We start from the raw sequence: 21,081 nt of genomic DNA, 5'->3' as shown, positions 1-21,081 counted from the left end.
GGGCTGGTCTGTCCAGTGTGCCCAGCTCATCACAGATGTCACTACACTGGCTGATGCTGGAAGTTTGAAGAGCGTTGTGAAGATCCTGGAGCTGGGAGAGCTACCAGCTGTGGGGATTGGGCAGGAGGCTTGCCAGATTGTCACCTGAGGGTACCTATAGCATCTGCCTTACAGTTAGCAGGACGACTCGTGTCAATACTCAAGGACTTATGATCACTGGCATGGTGTGGACATTCCATAAATAATACATATTATTGGCACATATAGTTAAGCAAAACCCAAACAAAACCCTTTGAAGAACGTTTAATAAAATACTCTAAAAATATGTTTATTGTAACTAATGAATATAAAAATCTGACAGATGTTTTCAAACATTCTCCAAAGAAAGTAAAACCCTCACCCCTGCCCCACTTTTCATGAAATACAGGAACAACAACTTGGACAGAGAAGCAGACACATCTGCACACAAGATTTTCACTCAACAAGTGGTCCTAGAAGGCTCCAATACATTTCTAAGTAAAGGTCCATTAAATTAAGAAGCCACAAGCTGTTTGACACTTTCGTAGTTTAACTTGATTCCTATCAGCATTATGATGTTCAGTCAAAATACTGAGGGGACAAGAGGTGATTGTGACAGATACCCAAAGCATGTGGCTCTACAAAACTACAAACCTTTATGAGGATACAGACTGGAATAAACATTAACATAGAAATGAATCTGAGAAATCTATGTCTAGTTTAGCCTTTGGCATCTGGTATAACATGTTTCTTCTTCATAGAGACACTGCACTGTTCAACTTATCAAACAGAATAAATTTCTGCGAACACATTTCTCATCAAACACAGATTGTCCACAGCCAATTTCACATGAGGTAGTTGGGCTGTTTAGTGACATTCTAGTGAAATTCTCATGGCACAGGGAATCGTCCGTTACCCTACACCATGAAGCTGGCTCATCAGCCATCTAGATCACCCTTCACTGGCCCCATCTACACATCTGAATGGACATACACCGGGCTCTCTGTGAATGAGATCGGCTGTGCCATGAAGCCATCCATCCTAAGGCTGAGGGGACCACCTTGCCCAAGGTATGTGTAAAGGGATAATACTGACCATACTTTAAATATATAAGACATTTAAAATAAGCAGGATGTTCCCATACAGCTTGACTAGAAACATTTTTCACCCTAAAGAAGTGACACAAGGATTCACGATTTACAAGAATTCTGAAAACTTTGCATTGCAGAGCAGTGGCATTTTTTTCCTTTCCATTAAAGGCTATCTATCTATAGACAATGGAGAAGAGAGATCAATGCATGCGAGCGACATCTGTACCAGAGGCATTGCCAGTGACTGGGTGTTCATGCCTTAGAGTTCCCAAATGCAGCTGTACAGCAAGAAATCATGCAAATGGTCTGCAGGATAGTCTAGACAGGGCTAGAAGAGGAGAATCCACAGGGAGGGAAGGGCCCTCAACTAATGTACTATATCTATAACCTTGTCATGGCTTAAATCTTCAAATGCCATTGGGCAGCTAGTGAATAGTTATGTCATTATTGTGTAACTCTGAGTAAGCTACTGCAGGTTACAAAGGGTCACATGGAAGTAGAACACATTTGTCAACACAGCACTTCATGTGCATGTCACAGGAGGGTCTAATGCACACAACCATGCAGACTGCACAGTATCACAAAGCATCCTAGGTTTGGCTCTCTACGCCCAAATGCGTTAGATGATCAACCAAAGTGATGGTCCAAAACATACTGCAGTTGCTCAGAACTTCTACATCCAGACAGCTTAGAATTTACAAACGACTGGTAGTGAAATGAACCATGAGGGTAGGGATTTGAACCATCGTAAACTTGTGACTAAATCAGAAGCTGTGGTTTGAACTGTTCAGGATAGCATTTGAAATGTAAATGAAGAAAATAACTAATAAAAAATTGGAAAAAGGAAAAAAAAAAAAAAGAAACACAACATGACATAGCCCTGTGCCTGAAGGACATAGTGGTCTAGTAGGGAATACATTTTAAAAAAAGTTTCATATATATCTTTACAGCTGGATTCGTTTTCTTTAGAGTTCTTCAGCTAAAGTGCCCTGTACTTATGACCTCACCATACACCTGCACCTGAAAACCCTCCACAGACAGACGTTGACGGCACTGACTGTACGCAATCGGAGGACATGCTCTCCCACGCTGACTTTCCCCAACCTAACAGCTACAAATGTGAACATGGCTTCTGCCTGAAGCCCTGGCGTTTTGGCTAGGTATAGAATAGATCCTGGACCAGGTAGGCTGCTGCTGCTGCTGCTGAAGAAGGGGAAACGAGCTGGGAGGGAAAATCACTGTGGCAAGCTGATGGGGGCGGGGTCACTGCTGGCAATGCTTGGCAGCAGAGAAGAGAAAAGCTGAGAGAGGGCGTGCGGATGTCCCCACGATGGTTAAGTGACACTGGGGGATGCTCTTACGCTTAGAATGATCTGGACATAGTAACAAGCCACTACATTCCTACAGTACCCTTCTGGCCTCTCTTCTGGGCTGTGTCAAGAGCTGTCAGCTCTGCCTCAGTTACAAGATGGTTTCTTCCCTTAAAGATATTCCTCCTGACAAATCAGCATATGTCAGTAGGTTTTCGCTATAAACAGACCTATCTTCAAAAGACATAAGGCTTATCACAATTAAAAAGCCTCTGTTCAGTTCAACACACATACTGACATCAGCCCGTGGGGAGCCAAGCTTCACTGGGTGAGGGTGAAGGGCAGACTGATGGAACGGAGGTGGGGCTGTGCTCTGTGAGTGGTCTGCCAGTACTACTCAGTCAACTCTACTGCTCTCTAGCAAGACACATCCCCCACTCTCAAGATTATGCTAGGAAGATAATCCAAAAACTGTTAGCAACAAAGAGAAGGTAAGCATTCTGTCAACCAACAAACCGGTTCTTCATCTGTCAGGGTGAGGGTGGCTTAGAAATACCAGGGCTCTCGGGAGGGGCTCCAGGGAGCACTTTCAGGTTCTTTTTTTTCATTTCTTAGAAAGTAACTGAAAAATCAGACAAAAAAAATTAGCTTTAACTACAATGAGACACCAAGAACTACTAATTCAGGTGGAATGAACGTACCAAAGTCAGACTGCCCAGCAAGGCAGCTCTCCAGTGGGCACTTAGGGCTTTGTGAGGACCTGGACTGACACGCTCTCAGAGTGCTAGTCCCTAGACTAGAGATCACAGAGGCACCTGCAGCTGCCTATCATGGCCATACTTAACGTCAATTTCCTGGTAGCAGAGCCCACCAAGGGCACATGGCCCAAAGCGCCCACCCTCAGAGACAAGCGGGCTGGCCACTTTTCTTCTTCTGTCTTTACAGGCTATGTCAAGGGCAGGTCTAAGTTATGCCTTAGCCCTGACCCCTTTCCATTAGCCAGAGAAGAGGATCCATATGAAACTCCTGCAAGAGGAAAGTAGCATACTGTAAGTCCAGCCCACTCCTCCCTTTCCTAAGTTTAATTTCTAGAACTTCTTATGTTGGCAAAATGCTTGCTTGGCTTAAAATTTTATTACAAGTGTTTTTAAGAGGCAAGGTCTTGCTATGTTGTTCAGGTTAATCTCCAAATCTTGGGCTCAAATAATACTTTACTCTCATACTTCTGGGTAGCTGGACTGCAGGTACCGCCGTGGCCCACTCTACTGCTGCATTGAGTAAATACCCACTCGTTTAAAGACAGACAAAATCAGTACCTTCCCTGCATAGTTCTCTGCAGAGCCCTAGTGTGCACAGCAACAGAAGCAGTGTGCACAGCCACTCCCTCACCTGTGCCTGGCCAAGGCTCGTTGTCTTCAGGGGACTGCTTATGCTGGAGCCACTCTTCTTGTTGCTAGGAAGAAGTGGCCTCCACTTGGGAAGGTATTCATGGCTTCTTCCCTATGCACACTCTAGGCAGCTTGGTCCATTTCTGGGAGACAGGGCATCTTGTCACTCTTTATAGAAGAATGCCTCAAGCTGTTACACCAGCTGCTGGTCTACTCACTCTCCATTTAATTATGTTACTTGAATGGCGGCCCCTTTCTCTGGAAGGAGGTGTTTTATTTGGTTTCTGCAGAAGACTGGGAATTCTGTAAACTAGAATTCAAATGGGAATTTGGCTCTTCAGCCTTGTAAGATCTGGGTTCTTCAGGCATGTCCTAGGACTCTGTTCTTTGAAACAGCATGTCATGTGACTTCAATACAGAGGTGATCTAGATCACATTTGGAAGCTACCTGGCTCTTTTGCTGAAGAGTTAATGAAACAGGCAAAATAAATAAATCAATAAATAAAAATAAAATCACCAGAAACAAGAAATTCCACAAATGTGAGCAGACCTCCCTACTGTAAGCTTTACTTGTGAAGTAGGATTAAATATCCTCTTTAAAGTCGCTGTTCTGCTATGATGTTCAATTCAGATAACACATAGGAAATGTACTGCATTGGCAAAGAGTGGTATGTGTCACCCAAATGACTTATCCTTCCTGTCTATTCTGTTCTCAAGCATGGGCTGAGGTCATTCTCTTGAGCCACTGTCCCACCTGACAACAGGCATGGCAGTCCATGTCAATGTTTTCCTACAACTGCCCAAATGTTTTCACTACACAGCCCTTTCCATCAGCAGAGGAAGGGAGAAAGGATCCACTCAGGAAAGTGTAGGAATAGCAAACTCTTACACAGCAAGTCCTTCAACAAAGGGGCTTACACTCCCTCCAATGCCCAGTCAACATCTAAGCTATTTTAAACACTGGCTTTATACAATAGTCCTGCATACTGCTTCGGTTTGGGTGGCCCATTAAAACTAGTAACTGAAACAGAACAATACAAATGTGAACCCAACAAATCCATCTGTCAATTTTGCTCTTACTGCCTGCTATTCAAGTCTGGGACAGCGATGATCTGGTTTCCAGTAGGCCTGTTGAAATATTTAGCACCTTGATTTTTAAACACATGAAACACATATGCATTAAAACAATTCTAAATAAAAGCACTAGGACTTCCTCATGTCCATCTCCCCAAGGAAAGGCTGGAGAGTATCAAAGCTGTTGCTGGAAATTAACTAGGGCAACACAACACTTTAGCAGACTTTATTCCCTGAAGTTAGGAGGTGCTGTCCTGTGGCTGTCACACCACCTCATCAGATTCCAGCCCGTGGATCTCATATAACGTGTCCAGTATGGCCAGCTGCTTTTCCATAGCGGGGAGGTAAAGGCTGAGGTCCCTCTGCATGCCAGCACTGAAAGCTTCTTTCTGGTGGTCGCCTTCTTTTATGGTTAGCGCAGCTACAAAGTCCTCATAGGATGGCGCTGCCCTCAGTGCTAACTGCAAAAGAGTTACTTGTGAGGATCGCAACACAACTGTCTCTTATACACTTACCCTTACAGACAGACAGATGCATGTGCGCACACAGACACACGGGGGCGGGGCGTGGGGGGAGGGAGGAACACTGAGGAACACAAGGGCATACAAAATATAAATGCCCTTCTAATTCTAGTTCACAAATTGCTTACAATTAGGTTCTAAGCACCAAATTAAGTAACTTCAAGACTAGAAAAGGCAGGGGTCTTCTTGGGCCAATAATGAACAATGCCACCAAGTCAGGGACTACTAAGAGACAAGGCTTTAGAGAAAAGCTCCCTTCTCATAGTTAGGATTCGGACTCTTTCTCCTTGAATCCTTGGTCAGTCCGTATGTACACCTGTCTGTTGGCATGCGCCTGTCTAGCTTTCCAGTACCTCTAATCATATCTCACTTGCAAACAACATTTCATGTGTCTTCATGTCTTCTATTATTTCTCAACATGGATAATATTTTCTCTAACCCCTTATGTGTTTTATAACAAGGAAGAGAACAAGTAATGGTAATAATGATGACCTGACAGGATCTAGACTTAGAAGATAAACTTCTTGGCATGCCTGTGAGAGAGTTTCTGATTGGCTGATTGGGATAGGAGGAACATCCATACATGTGGATGGCATTATTCCACGGTCTGGAGGCCTAGACTGATGAAAAAGAAGAAAACAGCCCAGCAGCAAACTTCATCTCTATGGGGCAATGTGAGCAGCTGTCTCAAGCTCCAGCTGGTAAGATGGACTGCACCCTCAATATCTAAGCCAAAATAAACCCTACTTTTAAAATTGCTGCTGTTGGCTATTTTACTGTAGCAGCGATAAAAGTAATGAATACGGAAAACTCATTCCAGGAAGGCATTGTTACTTGATGAAACTGACCTCTTGTGTATTGGATCTTTAGAACTGGTTTCCAGAAGAGTTTGAAACTTCAGGCTAGAAAAGCCTTAGGATGTTATAAGCAGAGCTAAGTGGATTGTTCTAGTGGGTGTTAGGAAGATTAGAATACCAAGTGAAATGTGTGCAGTGGAGGTCCAGGTAATGCAGTTCCAGAGGCAAACCAACTCTACTGGGAACTGGACTAGAGGCCATTCACATTGTATTCTGGAAAACCATCTGGCTGCATTCTGCTAGTGCCGAGGCTTAATTCAAAGGCAATGGGCTAATTTCATTGGCAGGAGAAATCTCCCTTAGAATAGCATCCAGGCTGTAGCAAGCTCTGATCCAGCTCTTCAGTCAGAGAACAAAAGGGAACAGACATGTGCTATTTGTCATGGAGAAAAAAATTCAGAGTTGTAGAGAAGGCTAGTACTGAGAAAGCAATTAGAATATTATAGAGATTAACACCATTAAAAAGAAACCTGAGACAACAGGAAAGGTGCCCAAGGGAATATCATACCCAACAAAAGCTCTATATTGTATAAGTACAAATTCATTTAAAAGGAGAGCCTGAATTGAGACTATTACTAAAGAAGTTCCCTGGTGAATAACTACCACCTAGGGAAGTGTTCCCCCAGGGTCAGCCTGTGAGGCACACAGAGGCCCATGCAATTGGGTACTGGGAGGCCAGGCTACATCTTGTTGCTGACAACAGAAGTCAGAAACACTGTCCATGTGTTACTGGCTTTACAGTCCTGACAGACACAAGAGTGAGGGAGTCATGGAGTCTTGACTGAGATTCCAGATGGCCTCTGAGCCAAGCTATGTGAGCCTGGATTCCTTGCTAGGATGCCCTGAGAGACTGCAGCATAAAGGCACAAAGCTGCAAATGCAAAGCCAAGTTGCAACAGAGAACTCAGGATATTAGAGACGGCAGGAGCGCGAGGTATCTGCGGCAAGTTGGAGGTATGGCTTCGAGGTGGCTCCAGAGACAGGCTCCGTGTGCTTTAGGCAGCAGAGCTGCAGCAATGGGTGCTGCCCAAGCACGCCAGAATGCAATGACTCCCTCAGGAACTCTAGATGCTCCATGTGCAGCCGCAGACTCCGGTGTTCTCCTACTGGGCTTTGGTCTGACATTGGTCTGACAGTCCCTTGTTATGTCCCAACTCTTCTCTTCTGAATTGTGATTTTTACTCTGTGACCTATTTTTTGGTTGAAAGTATGTAATTTGATTTTTTATTTTACAGAGTTTCAAAGTTAAAGAGATTTTCTGAGTCTCAGAAGAGACTCTGAACTTACACTTTTGAACAGTTTTGGAACTGTTAAAGACAACAAATTGAGGACTTTTGAAGTTGGACCAAATGCATTTTGCATGATAAGATGGCCAGGAGCCTATGGTGAAAAGGGTAGACTTATGATGGTGATACTGTTAACCTGTTAGGATCTAGAATCTCTAAGGGGACAACCTTAAGGGCTCATCTGTGAGTGTGTCTCAAACTTGGGTGAGAGACACGTGGTCACCATGACTTGCACTACTGTATGGATGGGGGACTCAGTCTGAATGAAAGGAGAAAGCAGCAGACTCCATCACTCTGCTTCTGAGTGGGGATGCAATGTGGGCAGCTGTTCAAGCCCCTGCTGCCTGGTTCTGTCATGATGGATCCTGGGGGCCCAGATAAGTTTTCCTTCCTTAAACTGATTTTATCAGGTATTTTGTTGAAGCAACAAGTAACTAATACACAGATAATGTTTCTTTTTTGCTTCTATACTGACATTTTAATCATAATATGAAGAACCATGTACAGTTTCTATCTTTATTCTTGTATGAGCATTTTAAGTCTCAGGAACGTGGGGGCCAGGATGAAAGCTAGGCTCACTCTGTGCTTCCCAACCATCTCTCTGGGTAGGAGACTTCCTAGGATCCGTCCTCATCTCCACTGCAGTCTGGCTAGTCTGGTTTAAAAGCTCTCAAAACTTCTCTTCCAAGTATCGCTAGGCTGGCTCTCCTGAGACAGCAGAGAACCTTCACTGTCCCCCTATACGTTGAAAGCCTTTGAGAATCCATCCTCATTTGTGAAGGAAGAGTGGCTTGTATCTTTGCATCTCAGATTTTTCACATACTCATTTGAAGACTTTAAGCAAAGTGCTTAGGTTCTTAGAACCTCACCTTCCTCAAGCATAGAAGGCAGATAAATATTTTTTTTATTTTAAAGATGAAGATCGTATAAGTGTTTTGCCCAAAGCCTGACACCTAATAAACATACAGAAGATAGTGTAAGTATAAAGGAAAGAGAGAAAAAATGAAAATAAGGCAGGCTGCACTCTAGGAAAAGAGAGGCAAGGCCAATGGTGAGCTCAACTCTCCAACCTGGCTGACAGAGAGCAGGAAGGTCAAGCAACAGCTGGGTATCAACAAGCTGGTGGCAGGACCTTGACTGGCATTTGTTCAGATGGGATGTGTTTGAGAATAAAAGTTCACTACTTGGCTGGCAAATGAGTCAAATTCCAGGGACGGAAAGATGTTTTCTCTGAGCCACTGAGATTGGCTAGTTGGCACATTAGAATAAGCCTTCCAAAGTACGGATGTCTTGGGGAGTAACTGTGAACTGAGGCAAAATGCCTGAAATCACAGGTTCCTTAAATACCATAAGCATCAAACACTAGATACTGTCCAACACCATCCATGACCAAAGATGGGTTATCTCTCTGTGTCTCAGGTCTCTGTTCTTAACAGGGAAAATAAGAGTACTCTCAGTGTTAGTAGAGCAATAACTTCATGTCTCTCAGAATGTGTAGTGTGTGATAAATACTCCAAACTGTAACCTGTAAATGCAATGTGTGGTGTTTGATAGGCAATTCCTTCAGCAGTCTATTTTAGGGAATAAGAATTTCAGTAAAATAATGTATGTGAACAGATGTTGTGCCACAGCTAAGAACAAACTTACAGGTGGCTTGCACTTCTTACAGAGGATGAAGCAATCTGTGGGATGCATTATGCAACCACTAATAATAGTATTTTATCTCAGACTCTCATGATAGTGAAATGGTCTTAACTGGGACTAGAGCAATGGGGCTCGTCTGGCAACTGAGGCTGAGGGCTTGATCTACAAATAGCAACAAAAGTCATCACAGAATCTAGTGACAAAGACTACATAATTATACTATAAACTAAATGTAAAAATATGAATTTACATACATACCATAAACATGTGGGTATATAAAGATAAACATGTATAAATAGAACTATATATTTAAAGTAATATATAAACTAGGTCAGTATTTGAAAGAGTTAATAAAATGTATTTTTAAAAGCTAAGAAGGTAAAGCAAATGCCAGGAAGGAGGAGATGCTAGGTACCAGGCAAACACACGCATACAAATGTCTAATATCCTCATTGTTACAATAACTGTTTAAGAAGAGATTACTACATACCCACACAGTTAATATTTGAAGATAAAATCCAACTAAAAACAAAACAAAACAAACAAAAACCAAAACCCGAAAAACCTGAACTAAGAGCTGGGAGTGAACTTAATGAGCAGCAGAGGAGCTGTGAGTTGGGACTCATCACTGGGCTTAATCCCTCCTTGGTGGTATTGAGACCACAGCCTAACCAGCTCTGTTTTTCTTCTTCTCTGCAGACAACCACGTCAGAGGCACAACTCCAGTGTCACTGAAACGCTCCCACTCATAAGTCTTTGCTAGCTAGTCTTTGTGAGACATTTTCTATTGCTGACATTTTCACATTTCAAAGCCTATAAACATAAATGAGCTGACTTTTTTGGTTTTGTCTCCAAAACTAAAGCAAGCAGAAAAGACCATGTGGACCAGTTATTCTCAACCTTTGCGACCCTTTAATACAGTTCCACATGGTATGGCGATCCCCAACCATAACATTATTTTTGTTGCTACTTCATAACTGTAATTTTGCTACTGTTATGAACTGCAATGTTAAGATCTCATGCGCAGGACATCTGGTGTGCAACTCCTGTCAAAGGTGGTTCGATGCTCCCCAACGGGTCTTGGTGCACAGGCTGAGAACCACCAATGTTAACAAGACCCAGCACCTTGCTCATTATGCAACTCTAGGAGACAGGATTGACTTACCGCAAAGACCCCTCGAACTACCCAGCCATGGTGTTGCCGTAATGTTTTGCCATATGCGTTATCTTGAAAAGAAAGAGATTTTGTGGATGGTAAGATGCCAATGTGATTTGTATAATACACTGTTTAATATATGCTAACTACTGGCTTCTTTTCTTTCAAGACAAACAGAAATTTTCACCTATACTGGGGTCACTGTATCTGAACTTCAGTTTATTATCACAGTGGAAAAATTTCACAGATAACACAGTAAGGTGAGAGAAAAAGATATAGAAAATTATCATTAAATACAACTGGAACTATGCAATGAATCTAAACCATTGTTCTTTGAAATGCAGGCTCCCTTCTGGCCAGGCTTAGATACTTCTCTAATTACCCATCTTCCAGTGAGTAAAGTCATCTCTAATTCTTGACAATTCTAATGTTCACTCCTGAGATAACAAACATTTGTCTTAATTCTCTTAGTAACCCTCAATATACAGTATAGAAGCCCGAGTCCCCAAAAATGTTACAGAAAAGCAATGTGTAGCATATACACCCACGGTTCCAGTCACTCAGGAGGCTGAGCTGGAGAATCACTTGTGCCAAAAAAAAAAAAAGAGGTCAGTCTAAGCAACAGAGGGAGACTGTGTCTCAAAACAAAACAGATCGTCCTTCAAACAAACAAAATGTCTGGAGAGGATGGCCTGGAGTTAGTTATAAGGTAATCATGGAAAACTCTTAATAAAGCCATTCACACCTATTATGCTAATGATAACTGCCTATTATTTTTGATCCAGATATTTTAAAGTGAGATTTAAAAACTTGTATATAATAATTTTAATTTAAACACTTCCAGGAGTCAAGGATGGCATTTTGTGCAGGGAATCCACTTTCTGAAATACTGGGCAACAGTGTATAAAACACTTAAAGCGGACTGTGCACCATTCCCACAGACTAGATGCATGCTTGGAAGCCATCCATCTGCAGCTCGCCATGCACTTTCCTCATACGTTGCGTCCATGTCTACTCGGCATCCCAGGAGTTTATGGCATTCTTGGGTTGTTTGTACATCGCACCACAGGGATGGCTTGGTCTCTATCTCCAGGTTTTGCCTGAGCACATCTAAGTTTTCTGTTGCAAACCTATTTACTTTCCTGGGCTAATCCGGTTAGTGCAGGTACTGTGCCACTTGGTGAAGACTTAGGTGATGCTGTGATAGGCTGCACAATCATGCTCAGCTCTGACAAGAGCAAGAAGACAGACACCAGGACCACAGTATGAGTTCCTATGTGGGGAAAGCATTGCAGAGCACAGGACACTGCACTTTGCTGGGAAGTAAGCACTGGCATGGAGCTGCAGCTCAGAGGGCATGAAGCCTTCAACAGCTTTGAAATTACAGAATTTTAGGCAACTTTTATTTCATTTTTTTTGGATAAGGCTTTATTAAAAAATGTCAGTGTTTTTTAGAGTTAGCATTTCCACTTTGCACAATCTGAATTTGCGCAAAATATATTTCTATAAAAGAATGCTTCAATCCATGTTATAACATACTTTTATCTATAAGGACTTAGGTTTTAAATACAACCGATATCCTTGGCTATCCCTTGTTTGAAACAGGATGAGATGTCAGTATCAGTGTGGAGCTCATGCAGAAGGGTTAAAAATTCAATACAAATATGCACAAGTTCTTAGACAGTTGCAAGGTACACCCAATATTAAATTTATTTTTTTTCTCTTAGGCAAATAATCTAAGCAGGCTAGGACCTGGTTAAAGACACTTATCTCTGGTGTAAACCAGAAACTTAGCTGACTCTGTAGATGGCACGTGGGAAGTTTAGATGGTGCCCAGGGTTTTGGTGATGTCTTGAAAATGGTGAGTGCAGGCAGGAAAGGAAACCAAGTAAGATAGCCACACTTCCAACCCTCTCAGCCATCTAAGGAGACACAGGGACAGTAGTTACTGTGGAAGGCAGTGGGGCTCCTTACTTTCCTGTGACCCTAATCCAGGCAGAGTATTAACTGCCACTGTAAATAATCTGCTCTGGTCACCTACAGCGAAAGCTGTTCTACTTAACAAGGACTGAGTGTCTACTATAGTCCACTCGCGGTGCAGAGCAATGGATCGCAGATGAATTAAGTTCAGTCAATCTTCTGCCCTCGGGAACTCGACTGAGAAGGAGTTAGCCTTTTAACTCGCCATCATCATATAAGATACATTTGTATGACAAATGGGATTTTCAGCCAACTGCTAAGCAGAGGTTTGTACATAGTGCCAAAGGAACAGAGACTAAGCCAGCTTGGTGTACCAGACAGAGGACTTTGGGCATCCTGAAGGCTGGATAGGATATAGAGAAGGGAAGGTGATGGCTGCAGACGAGAAAGAACCATGGAACCTGGCCAAGTTGCACAACCATGAGCAGGAGTTGGATCAAACCGCGAAGGTCTTTATCCACCAAGCCGTGGATTTTGAGTTACTTCGGTAGGGTTCAGTGGCAGCTCTGAAAACGTTACTGTTTTCCTCCCTGACTTTCAGTATCCAATGGAGAAGATACAGAAAGAGCAGTGCAGCATGTGTGTACCCCTACACCTGTAAACTCACATACACAAGAAACCAGAAGACTTAACTAGCACACAACATTCCAGGGAAATCGTCTCTTTTTAGGCTGTATTAAAATAAGATGAAGTCTAAGCCTGGTCTATTCTGGCTACACAGAGAAGATCAGATAATGAGAAGCATCAATCCTCATGGCAGTTCTCATGTATTTTCATACTGCATGCTCTATAATCCAGCAGTATTCTTAGGTCTCTAAAAGGAATAAATGAGCCTGATATGGTGGTGCCCATCTCTAATCTCAACATTCAGAAGGCAGTAGTAGTAGATGGATTTCTCTGAGTTTGAGGCCAGCCTGGATTATACAGTGACAGCCAGGACTACACAGAGAGACTCTGTCTGAAAAAAAAAAAAAAAAAAACCAAAAATAAAATAAATGACCTTCTCCCAATTCGTGAGATGTGTCTGTTCCCCAGAGACTCATTCTAAATTTCTAAATGGAAAGCCTTATCATTCTGTTTGACTTTCTCTTCCTTTTACAAAGGAAGAGATGAAAGACCCGGAAAGGAAGTGACTCTCCCAAGAACAGAAAGCAATGACAATTTGGGGCATTTGTATCACATCAAATAATTCTTACAAAAATGTTTATTCTTTGTGAAAAAAATAATAACAAAAGTCTGTCTTTTATAGTCTCAAAGCAAATTCCAGAAGTAAAGACATAGTTTTATACATATACTCTTTTACCTACATTTCTACCTTAACTCAAGTCAGACAAGATAGCAGGCTCCACTTCAGAGACTGTTGTTTTTAACAAACAGGCAAAGCCACTGTCCCAGAAGAAATCTGCATCAAGGAGCCTTTGGGGTCTGAACATCTTTATGTAAATGTCCTCTTAAGGCCACGTTTGTCATGGGTGAGCAAGCCTGCCTGGGGTGCCTATGAGCCTTAGCATGCACCGCCAGACCAGAGCTCATAGAGCCTGGGTCTGTGACAGGCTTCTCCAGACTCCTGCTGAACACTGGCATTTATACTTCCGAGGGAATTCAGAGAGTGAGGAGAATTTGTGAAGTGTTTATCAGGAATGGAAGAGGATCAGAGGAAGTATGGGATGGAAATGGCAAAATACAACGTAGGCAGGAAACAGCACACGTACACAAGTAGGCAGGAAATAGTCAAAGAATTGAAAATGAAATCCCATCTGTTGACATAGTCTTGCAGCCATGTCTGATGAGGGGATGGCTAGGGTAAGTGCATTACTTCTTCACACTGAATGGCAGTGGAAACCAGGGTTATTACTAAGACATCATTTTAAGAAGAAGCCTGAGTGTCAGAATGGAACTTTAGAACTCATAGAACAGCACCAAAGGGAGGATGGGGAAGGGAGAGCAGAGCCAACGCTGGCTATGATAATTTAGTCATAGAGCAACATCTGTCCTCCCTAGTTTCTCTTCACAGAGTCAACATCTTCTGGGTCCTGTCTGTAGATCAAGGGCTGGGTGAGTGTGTAGCTTGTGGGCAGAGTGCTTGCCTGTTGTAAATGTAACGTTTATTCTCCTGATGTAACTGTTGTTTCTGAGGCGCCCTCTGTCTGCTAATGTATGCCTAGCCCTGGAAGCTTCTAGCTCATACAATCTTATCTAGGCCTAGAATGCTTTCAGTCTCTGAAGATGCCCCCTTGGAAACTGAAAAAAGTACCACCCTCTCCAAAGCAATGGAATTAACTTATTTTTCTGTTTATAACCATGGCTACTTAGTGTCTGACTTTGTCTCAACACTGCAAAAATCCAGGCTTTAGAGTAACAAGATTTCCACTCCCTCCACATACTCCAAGACTTAGGCTAGGCCTGCTGTGGTGGGATACACCTGCATTCCAGTACCTAAGAGATTAAGTGTTGGAGGTCAACCTGGGCTATATATACTGTGACACCCTATCTCAATAACACCAAACTAATGTGATTTCCACAGGTCTGGAGTGAGAACTCAGCCATGTTGTTATCAGTACACTGTGAGGATGCTACGAAGTCTAGCTTCATAGCATAGATGCATCAACGCACAACCCACATAGCAGTATTTATTTAGTAAGCACCTACATGCTATAATTACAGCACCGTGCTGGAGATACAGCTCAATCTCCTCTTACAAAGGCCTTTCTTGCAGTCTTGGCTCTGTCACTACAAGATGGACATGTGGAACAATGCAGGATGGCAGGTGGCCCCTGATCTCACTCCACAGCAACTCCCCATGAGTTCCCTGTCCACCTTCTTTCATGTGCTCTAAACTGAGCTTCTCTTCAAATATGGACTCCGATAGACTAATTTAGAAGAACTCATCTCATGTGGGTTAGGATGATACTCAGATCTTTAACACATCAGACCTAGCTGACCCGGGCACTGCACAGACCCCTAGCTCCCCTCCCTCTACTCCTTCCTTCTTATGACAAGGGATCACACTCAGGGACTCATACATGCCAGGTAAACCACATGCATCATCAGTCCTTATAGAGCCCTATTAAGAAAGCATAGAAGAAGCAGTGAATACAAGTGAAATTAATTTAAAAAGAAAAAAAAATAAACTCAAAGTAGAAATGTCTCCATATACTCTGTCCCATTTCCAGGGTTGCTATCTCAAGTCTAATTGCAGATCTATCAGAATATGAGGCACACTTACTCAGTGCTGTCTGGATATCCTTTTCTCCATTCTTCACTTCTGTCAAAAATCCCTTTAGAAATTTGAGACCTCTAAAATTAAAGAGAGGAAAAAATATTATTTTCAAAGTTCATCTCAGTATCTCAGGCAAGGTAGGGAGAGGGCAGGACAGACAGACATCCTTCCTGACCAGCTTCCCTGCCATTTCTATTAGAAAGTTCTGGACACTCCCCTCACCCTCTCTGCCATCTCTGAAACATTTTTCAAATTATGGTGCTCTAGCATTAGTATCATCTAGAATTCATGAAAAATGAAAATTCTAGAGCCCCACACCAGACTTAGCAGTCCAGAGACTCTGGTTCTGAGTTCAGTGTTTTCCCAGGCTTTGCCATCGAAGCAGAAAGCTGCTCATTTAAGAGAACCTCATTGGCTCTCCAGCCTAAAACTCTGATCTTACAAATACTACCAATATTACCAACATGTATTACTATGGGGCCAATGCTTGGCTCAGCAGACTTCCCACAGAAGGTTACAGCTTTGGTCACAGCCTCTCTGAAAGGCACGGGTGGTGTGAGCTGTGAGCATTCCAGCTGAGCTGAGCTGAGCCTGAGCTGGGTGAGCAATCCAGCTGACTCCACCTCTTACCTCTTCAGCCACAAGAGGGCTTCCGTCGCCGAGTTCCTAACCTGAGCGACGTCAGCCTCCACCTCATGCAGCACTATCTTCTGGAGGGTAGTAAACTCTTCCTTGTTGGTTATGTACTTCTGATTTACCTTCTGGAAACAAAACAAAACAAAACAGGGCAACTGTGGCAGCTGGAAACTGTGACATCACCAGTACCGTCAGTACAGAATTCAAATCTACAAGCAACAAGACTTCTAGGAGACCAAAGTCAACTTGACTATCTTTCTTGTTTTTAGGGTAATGTATTTTAAAAATTCCAAAAATTCTGTGAGCTTTAACAAACTCCAAGAGTCCCAAGCTTTAAGCATCATTCTTGGGGTACCATTGCCTCCCTTAGAAACTGTCTTCTGTTTCAAACTACTTCTCATCCTGAGCATGCACACACGCGCACGCACACACACAAACCCATCACTTGTATGAGTGAGAGCCCATGTACTTCTTTCTCTCTCTCTCCTAACGTCCCAGGAACGGTACTCACAGAACTTCCTCAACACATCACACCTAGTGATGAGTACTGTGTTTTATTTTATTTTATTTTATTCTAGAGACAGGTTCTCTCTACCCAGCCCTGTTGCCCTGGAAACTCAATCTGCAGATAAAATTGTCTTTGAATGCTCAGAGATCTTCCTGCTTCTGCCTCCCACGTGCTGAGATTTGCATGTGCCACTATGCCTGGCTTAAAAAGAGATTTAATTCACAAGTGCTAGATGTAATATACACAACTTTCACTTTTCTGGGAAGGAGGTTGAGAGTTCCTATTGTTGATGGCCCCACAGCTAGCTGTACCAGGAATTTGGTCTTCTGTATCCCAGACAAATGATAGCTATTGCCAACCAACATAGTTTTTTTTTATTATTGTTTAACCCCAAAATGCATATACTCATTGCTGACATGGCTCCCCACTGATCCAGTGGTCAGCCTACTAAAGGCTTGCCTCTCCTGCATAGCAGTTATTCCTCTACTCAAACTTCCCAGTGTGAATGATTCCCCCTCTCCTTTATATTCACCTTAATATTTCCAACAAGATCCATCTTAACAGGAGCAAACACTGTGGGACCAAGTTTGTCTGAAAAAAAAAAAAAGGATCAAAAACAATTCTGAAAAAGGTTTTGTTTTTTTTTAATTTAGGAAACATATATTATTATACTAGAAAATATTTTTATCATAATAATACATTTAGAAGCTATTTTCCCCAATATTACTCTGACTTCTGGACTTGGTCATCAGCTTTCTATCTCACTGCTTTGAGATGTGTCTCTGTGACAAGGGCCTACGTGGCAGGTCTGATGAAAGCACCTCTCATCGATTTAGAGTGTTCATTTGAAAGGCTGGTACACTGCCCAGTGTGGCAGCAACAGATGTGTGACTATTTAGTACTTTCAATGTTGCAAAGTCCAAACTGAAGTGAATTGTAAGCCTAAAATACCTATCGGTTTTTAAAGATGTAGCACCAAAGGAAAAATGCAGAAAATCTCACTAATGGCTCTCTACCCTGACTCCATGTTTATGACATTTTAGATATGCTGCTATGTAAGATACATTAATTTTTATTTTGCTATATTAATGTATCTTCTATAAACTTATATTACATTACTGATTTGACTATACTCCTAACTTTATATAATTTTAATTATTTATATTTACTAAACATAAATTTTACTTTTAAGGCATAGCATAAAAACAGAAGAGAAGGGCTGGAGAGATGGCTCAGCGGGTAAGAGCACTGACTGCTCTTCTGAAGGTCCTGAGTTCAAATCCCAGCAACCACATGGTGGCTCACAATCATCCGTAATGAGATCTGATGCCCGCTTCTGGGGTGTCTGAAGACAACTACAGTGTACTTACATATAATAATAAATAAATCTTTAAAAAAAAAACCAAAAGAACAAAATAAAAATAAAAGTTAAAGAAAAAAAACAGAAGAGAAAAAAAATAAATTCTAAAAATTATCTGATTGATCGTTTTTAAGAAAAGGTAGAAAATGATGCAGCTAAAAAGAACCCCAAATAGGAAATAAAACAGTGTGCTAAAGAACAACGGCTTCATTGGCCCTAAGACAGGAAATGAGAATTAAAAGAGGAAAAAAAGAAAACAGAAAATAGGTAAAGAATATAGAAATACAGCAAAACAGGAGTGAATGAATGTAAAGAACATAACTCATTATATAGGCAATTACCAGAAAAACATAAATTTCAATAGCTGCAAAAAAAGCATTTTAATAAAATTATCTGATTCATGACTGTGATGGTTTGTATATTCTTGGACCAGGGAGTGGAACCATCTGGAGGTGTGGCCTTGTTGGAATAGGTGTGTCACTGTGGGTGTGGGCTTAAGCCCCTCACCCTAGTTGCCTAGAAGTCAGTCTTCCACTAGCAGCCTTTAGATGAAGATGTAGAACTCTCAGCTCTGCCTGCGCCATGTCTGCCTCGATACTGCCATGTTCCCACCTTGATGATAATGGACTGAACCTCTGAACCTGTAAGCCAGCCCCAATTAAATGTTGTTTTTATAAGACTTGTCTTGGTCATGGTGTCTGTTCACAGCAATAAAACCCTAACTAAGACAATGACTATAAGAACAACCACCAGCATACAACAATCAATGTATCTACATATATTTATGCTACATATGTAAATAGCATCAAACCCATAAAGTCCAAAATTTATTCCTAATAAAACACAGTTATACGTTAACATTAGAGAAAATAAAAATGACTAAAGTATATGCATCAAATACATAACACACATATATATCATACTCATGGACTAGGAGATATAATGTTGTGAATGACATTAATTTTCCCCAGATTGGGCTTACAAATTCAATGTATGCAGCTTTAATAAAAACCCCAGTGGCCCTTTAATAGGAAATTTAAAACTAAAATTATACAGATCTGCAAAGGACCTAGAATTTCCAAAACAATCATGATAAGGAACAAAATTGTGAGTCTTGAGATTCTAAGGAAATACAAACAAATCCTGGGGTCAGGAAAGAGACCATTTATAGGCCTGAAGGTTCTGGAGCAGATAGCCAGAGCAATGTAAGAGGAGAAATAACGGTGGTTGCTTTTCTTGACAAATGGTCCTTAAATAACTAGACTGTGATGAAGACAAAACAACCCTCAATCCCAGCATCGCAATGCACGCATGAAGTAATTCCAGCATGGACTACGGCTGAGGAGATGGCTCAGTCTGTAAAGTCCCCACCTGACAAGAGTGAGCACCCAAGTTCAATCCCTAGCGCCCATGGATGGAGGAGGGGCCTCAGACATGGTGTCATAGGCCCAGTGTCTCAAACATGGGAGGGACCCTGGGAGGAAGACACAGGAAGATCCTTGGGCCCTCTGGCCAACCAGCCTAGCCTACATGCTTAGCTATAGGCCAGTAAGAGACTTTGTCTCAAAAAAAAAAAAAGGTGGCTGGCATAAGGAAGACCACCCAAGACCGTCCTCTAGCCTCTGCATACGCACACTTAATGCACACGCACACACAGCTGTACATGCATGATCAATGTAAAATTAGAAATCTAGAAAAAACATGAGAGTATCTTTATGACCCTTGATTAAAAGTAACTTTAAGACAACTAAAAACATTAACACAAAAGTCAAGTTTGTCAACATTTGAAACTTACTTTTCAAAAAACAGATTTATAAAAAGATAAACTAGGGGGCTGGTGAGATGGCTCAGTGGGTAAAGCACCCGACTGCTCTTCCGCAGGTCCAGAGTTCAAATCCCAGCAACCACATGGTGGCTCACAACCATCTGTAATGAGATCTGACTCCCTCTTCTGGAATGTCTGAAGATAGCTACAGTGTACTTACATATAATAAATAAATAAATCTTTTAAAAAAAAAGATAAACTATAAACAGGAAAGTGAGAGTCTGAAGGAAAATATCTGTGATGCATATCTATAATGGGATTTTACCTGGAATATTTAAAGAATTTTCAAAATTCAATAACAGAGCCATCCTTAGTAATAGCACTCCAAGTAATAAAATGAAATCAATCAACTTTAAACCTGGGCCAGATTTGGAGAGACATACAACAAAAAATACTGGCCAAGAACTGTATGATAATGTACTCAATATCGTGGTAGCTGGTAAATTAAAGCTCCAATGAGGGCCACTGAATATGAGAAAGGCCTAAGCCCAACTCCCTACAGCAGCGAGTGAGAAGAGGGGAAGCAACGAGAACCCAGCACATAACAACTGTGAGTGCAACTGCGCATGTGACAGACATTCCCGCAGGCCATGCTATCACAAAGCCATGCTGCTCAGTAACACCAGGAATTCTTGTCCCAGATACACAAGAGAACAAGAAATACATGCCACAAAGATAAATCTCTAAGTATGCATAGTGAGAAATGCCAAATACAAGAGTAGACAACAGTATTCCATTTACACAGAAAAGGAAAAACTAAACTATGGTGACAAGAACCAGGCTTCACAGTGGATGATGAACCAGCTGGCACAGGGAATGTTCTAGGGTGATGAAAGTGTTCTCTATTTTGATAGGGATGTAGAATACATAGGTTTATCAAAATTGACAATCATAACACTAAAGTTCTAGATGCAAGCTATACTTTAATTAAAAAGACATGAATAGGGCTTGGGAGATGGCTCAGTGTGTGGGAGGGACATCTTCTGCACAGGTGTGAAGACCAGAGTTCAGGTTCCCAGAACCCATGTCAAAGCAGGAGGTTGTGGAATCCACCTATCACTGTAAATTAAGTGGAGAGTAATGGAAGAAGACACCCAACATCAACCTCTGGCCTGGACATATATGTGCACTCAGACATGTAAACACACATACTCCTACACATGAGAAACAAAGACATGCATTAGATCATACAGTAAATATCAATATG

At 41.9% G+C, this 21,081-nt stretch overlaps 1 protein-coding gene across 2 annotated transcripts in view; it reads right to left on the bottom strand.

Moving 5' to 3' along the window:
• Nucleotides 1–302: 302 nt before the first annotated feature.
• The window catches only part of Plekha8 (pleckstrin homology domain containing, family A (phosphoinositide binding specific) member 8), a 50,713-nt gene continuing 29,934 nt past the window's right edge, over nucleotides 303–21,081 (bottom strand). For both annotated transcript variants that reach the window (NM_001164361.1, NM_001001335.2), the window contains exons 10-14: nucleotides 17,222–17,280; nucleotides 16,176–16,306; nucleotides 15,552–15,622; nucleotides 10,355–10,416; nucleotides 303–5,342 (exon numbers count right to left, since the gene is read on the bottom strand). In NM_001164361.1, coding sequence (NP_001157833.1) covers nucleotides 5,145–5,342; nucleotides 10,355–10,416; nucleotides 15,552–15,622; nucleotides 16,176–16,306; nucleotides 17,222–17,280 — 521 coding nt within the window. In that variant the 3' untranslated portion in view covers nucleotides 303–5,144. The remainder of the gene's footprint in view (nucleotides 5,343–10,354; nucleotides 10,417–15,551; nucleotides 15,623–16,175; nucleotides 16,307–17,221; nucleotides 17,281–21,081) is intronic.

Source organism: Mus musculus, chromosome 6 (genome assembly GCF_000001635.26).
Source record: "Mus musculus strain C57BL/6J chromosome 6, GRCm38.p6 C57BL/6J".
In the NCBI taxonomy this organism is placed as follows: Eukaryota; Metazoa; Chordata; class Mammalia; order Rodentia; family Muridae; genus Mus; species Mus musculus.
This window is presented reverse-complemented; position numbering and strand designations above follow the sequence as displayed.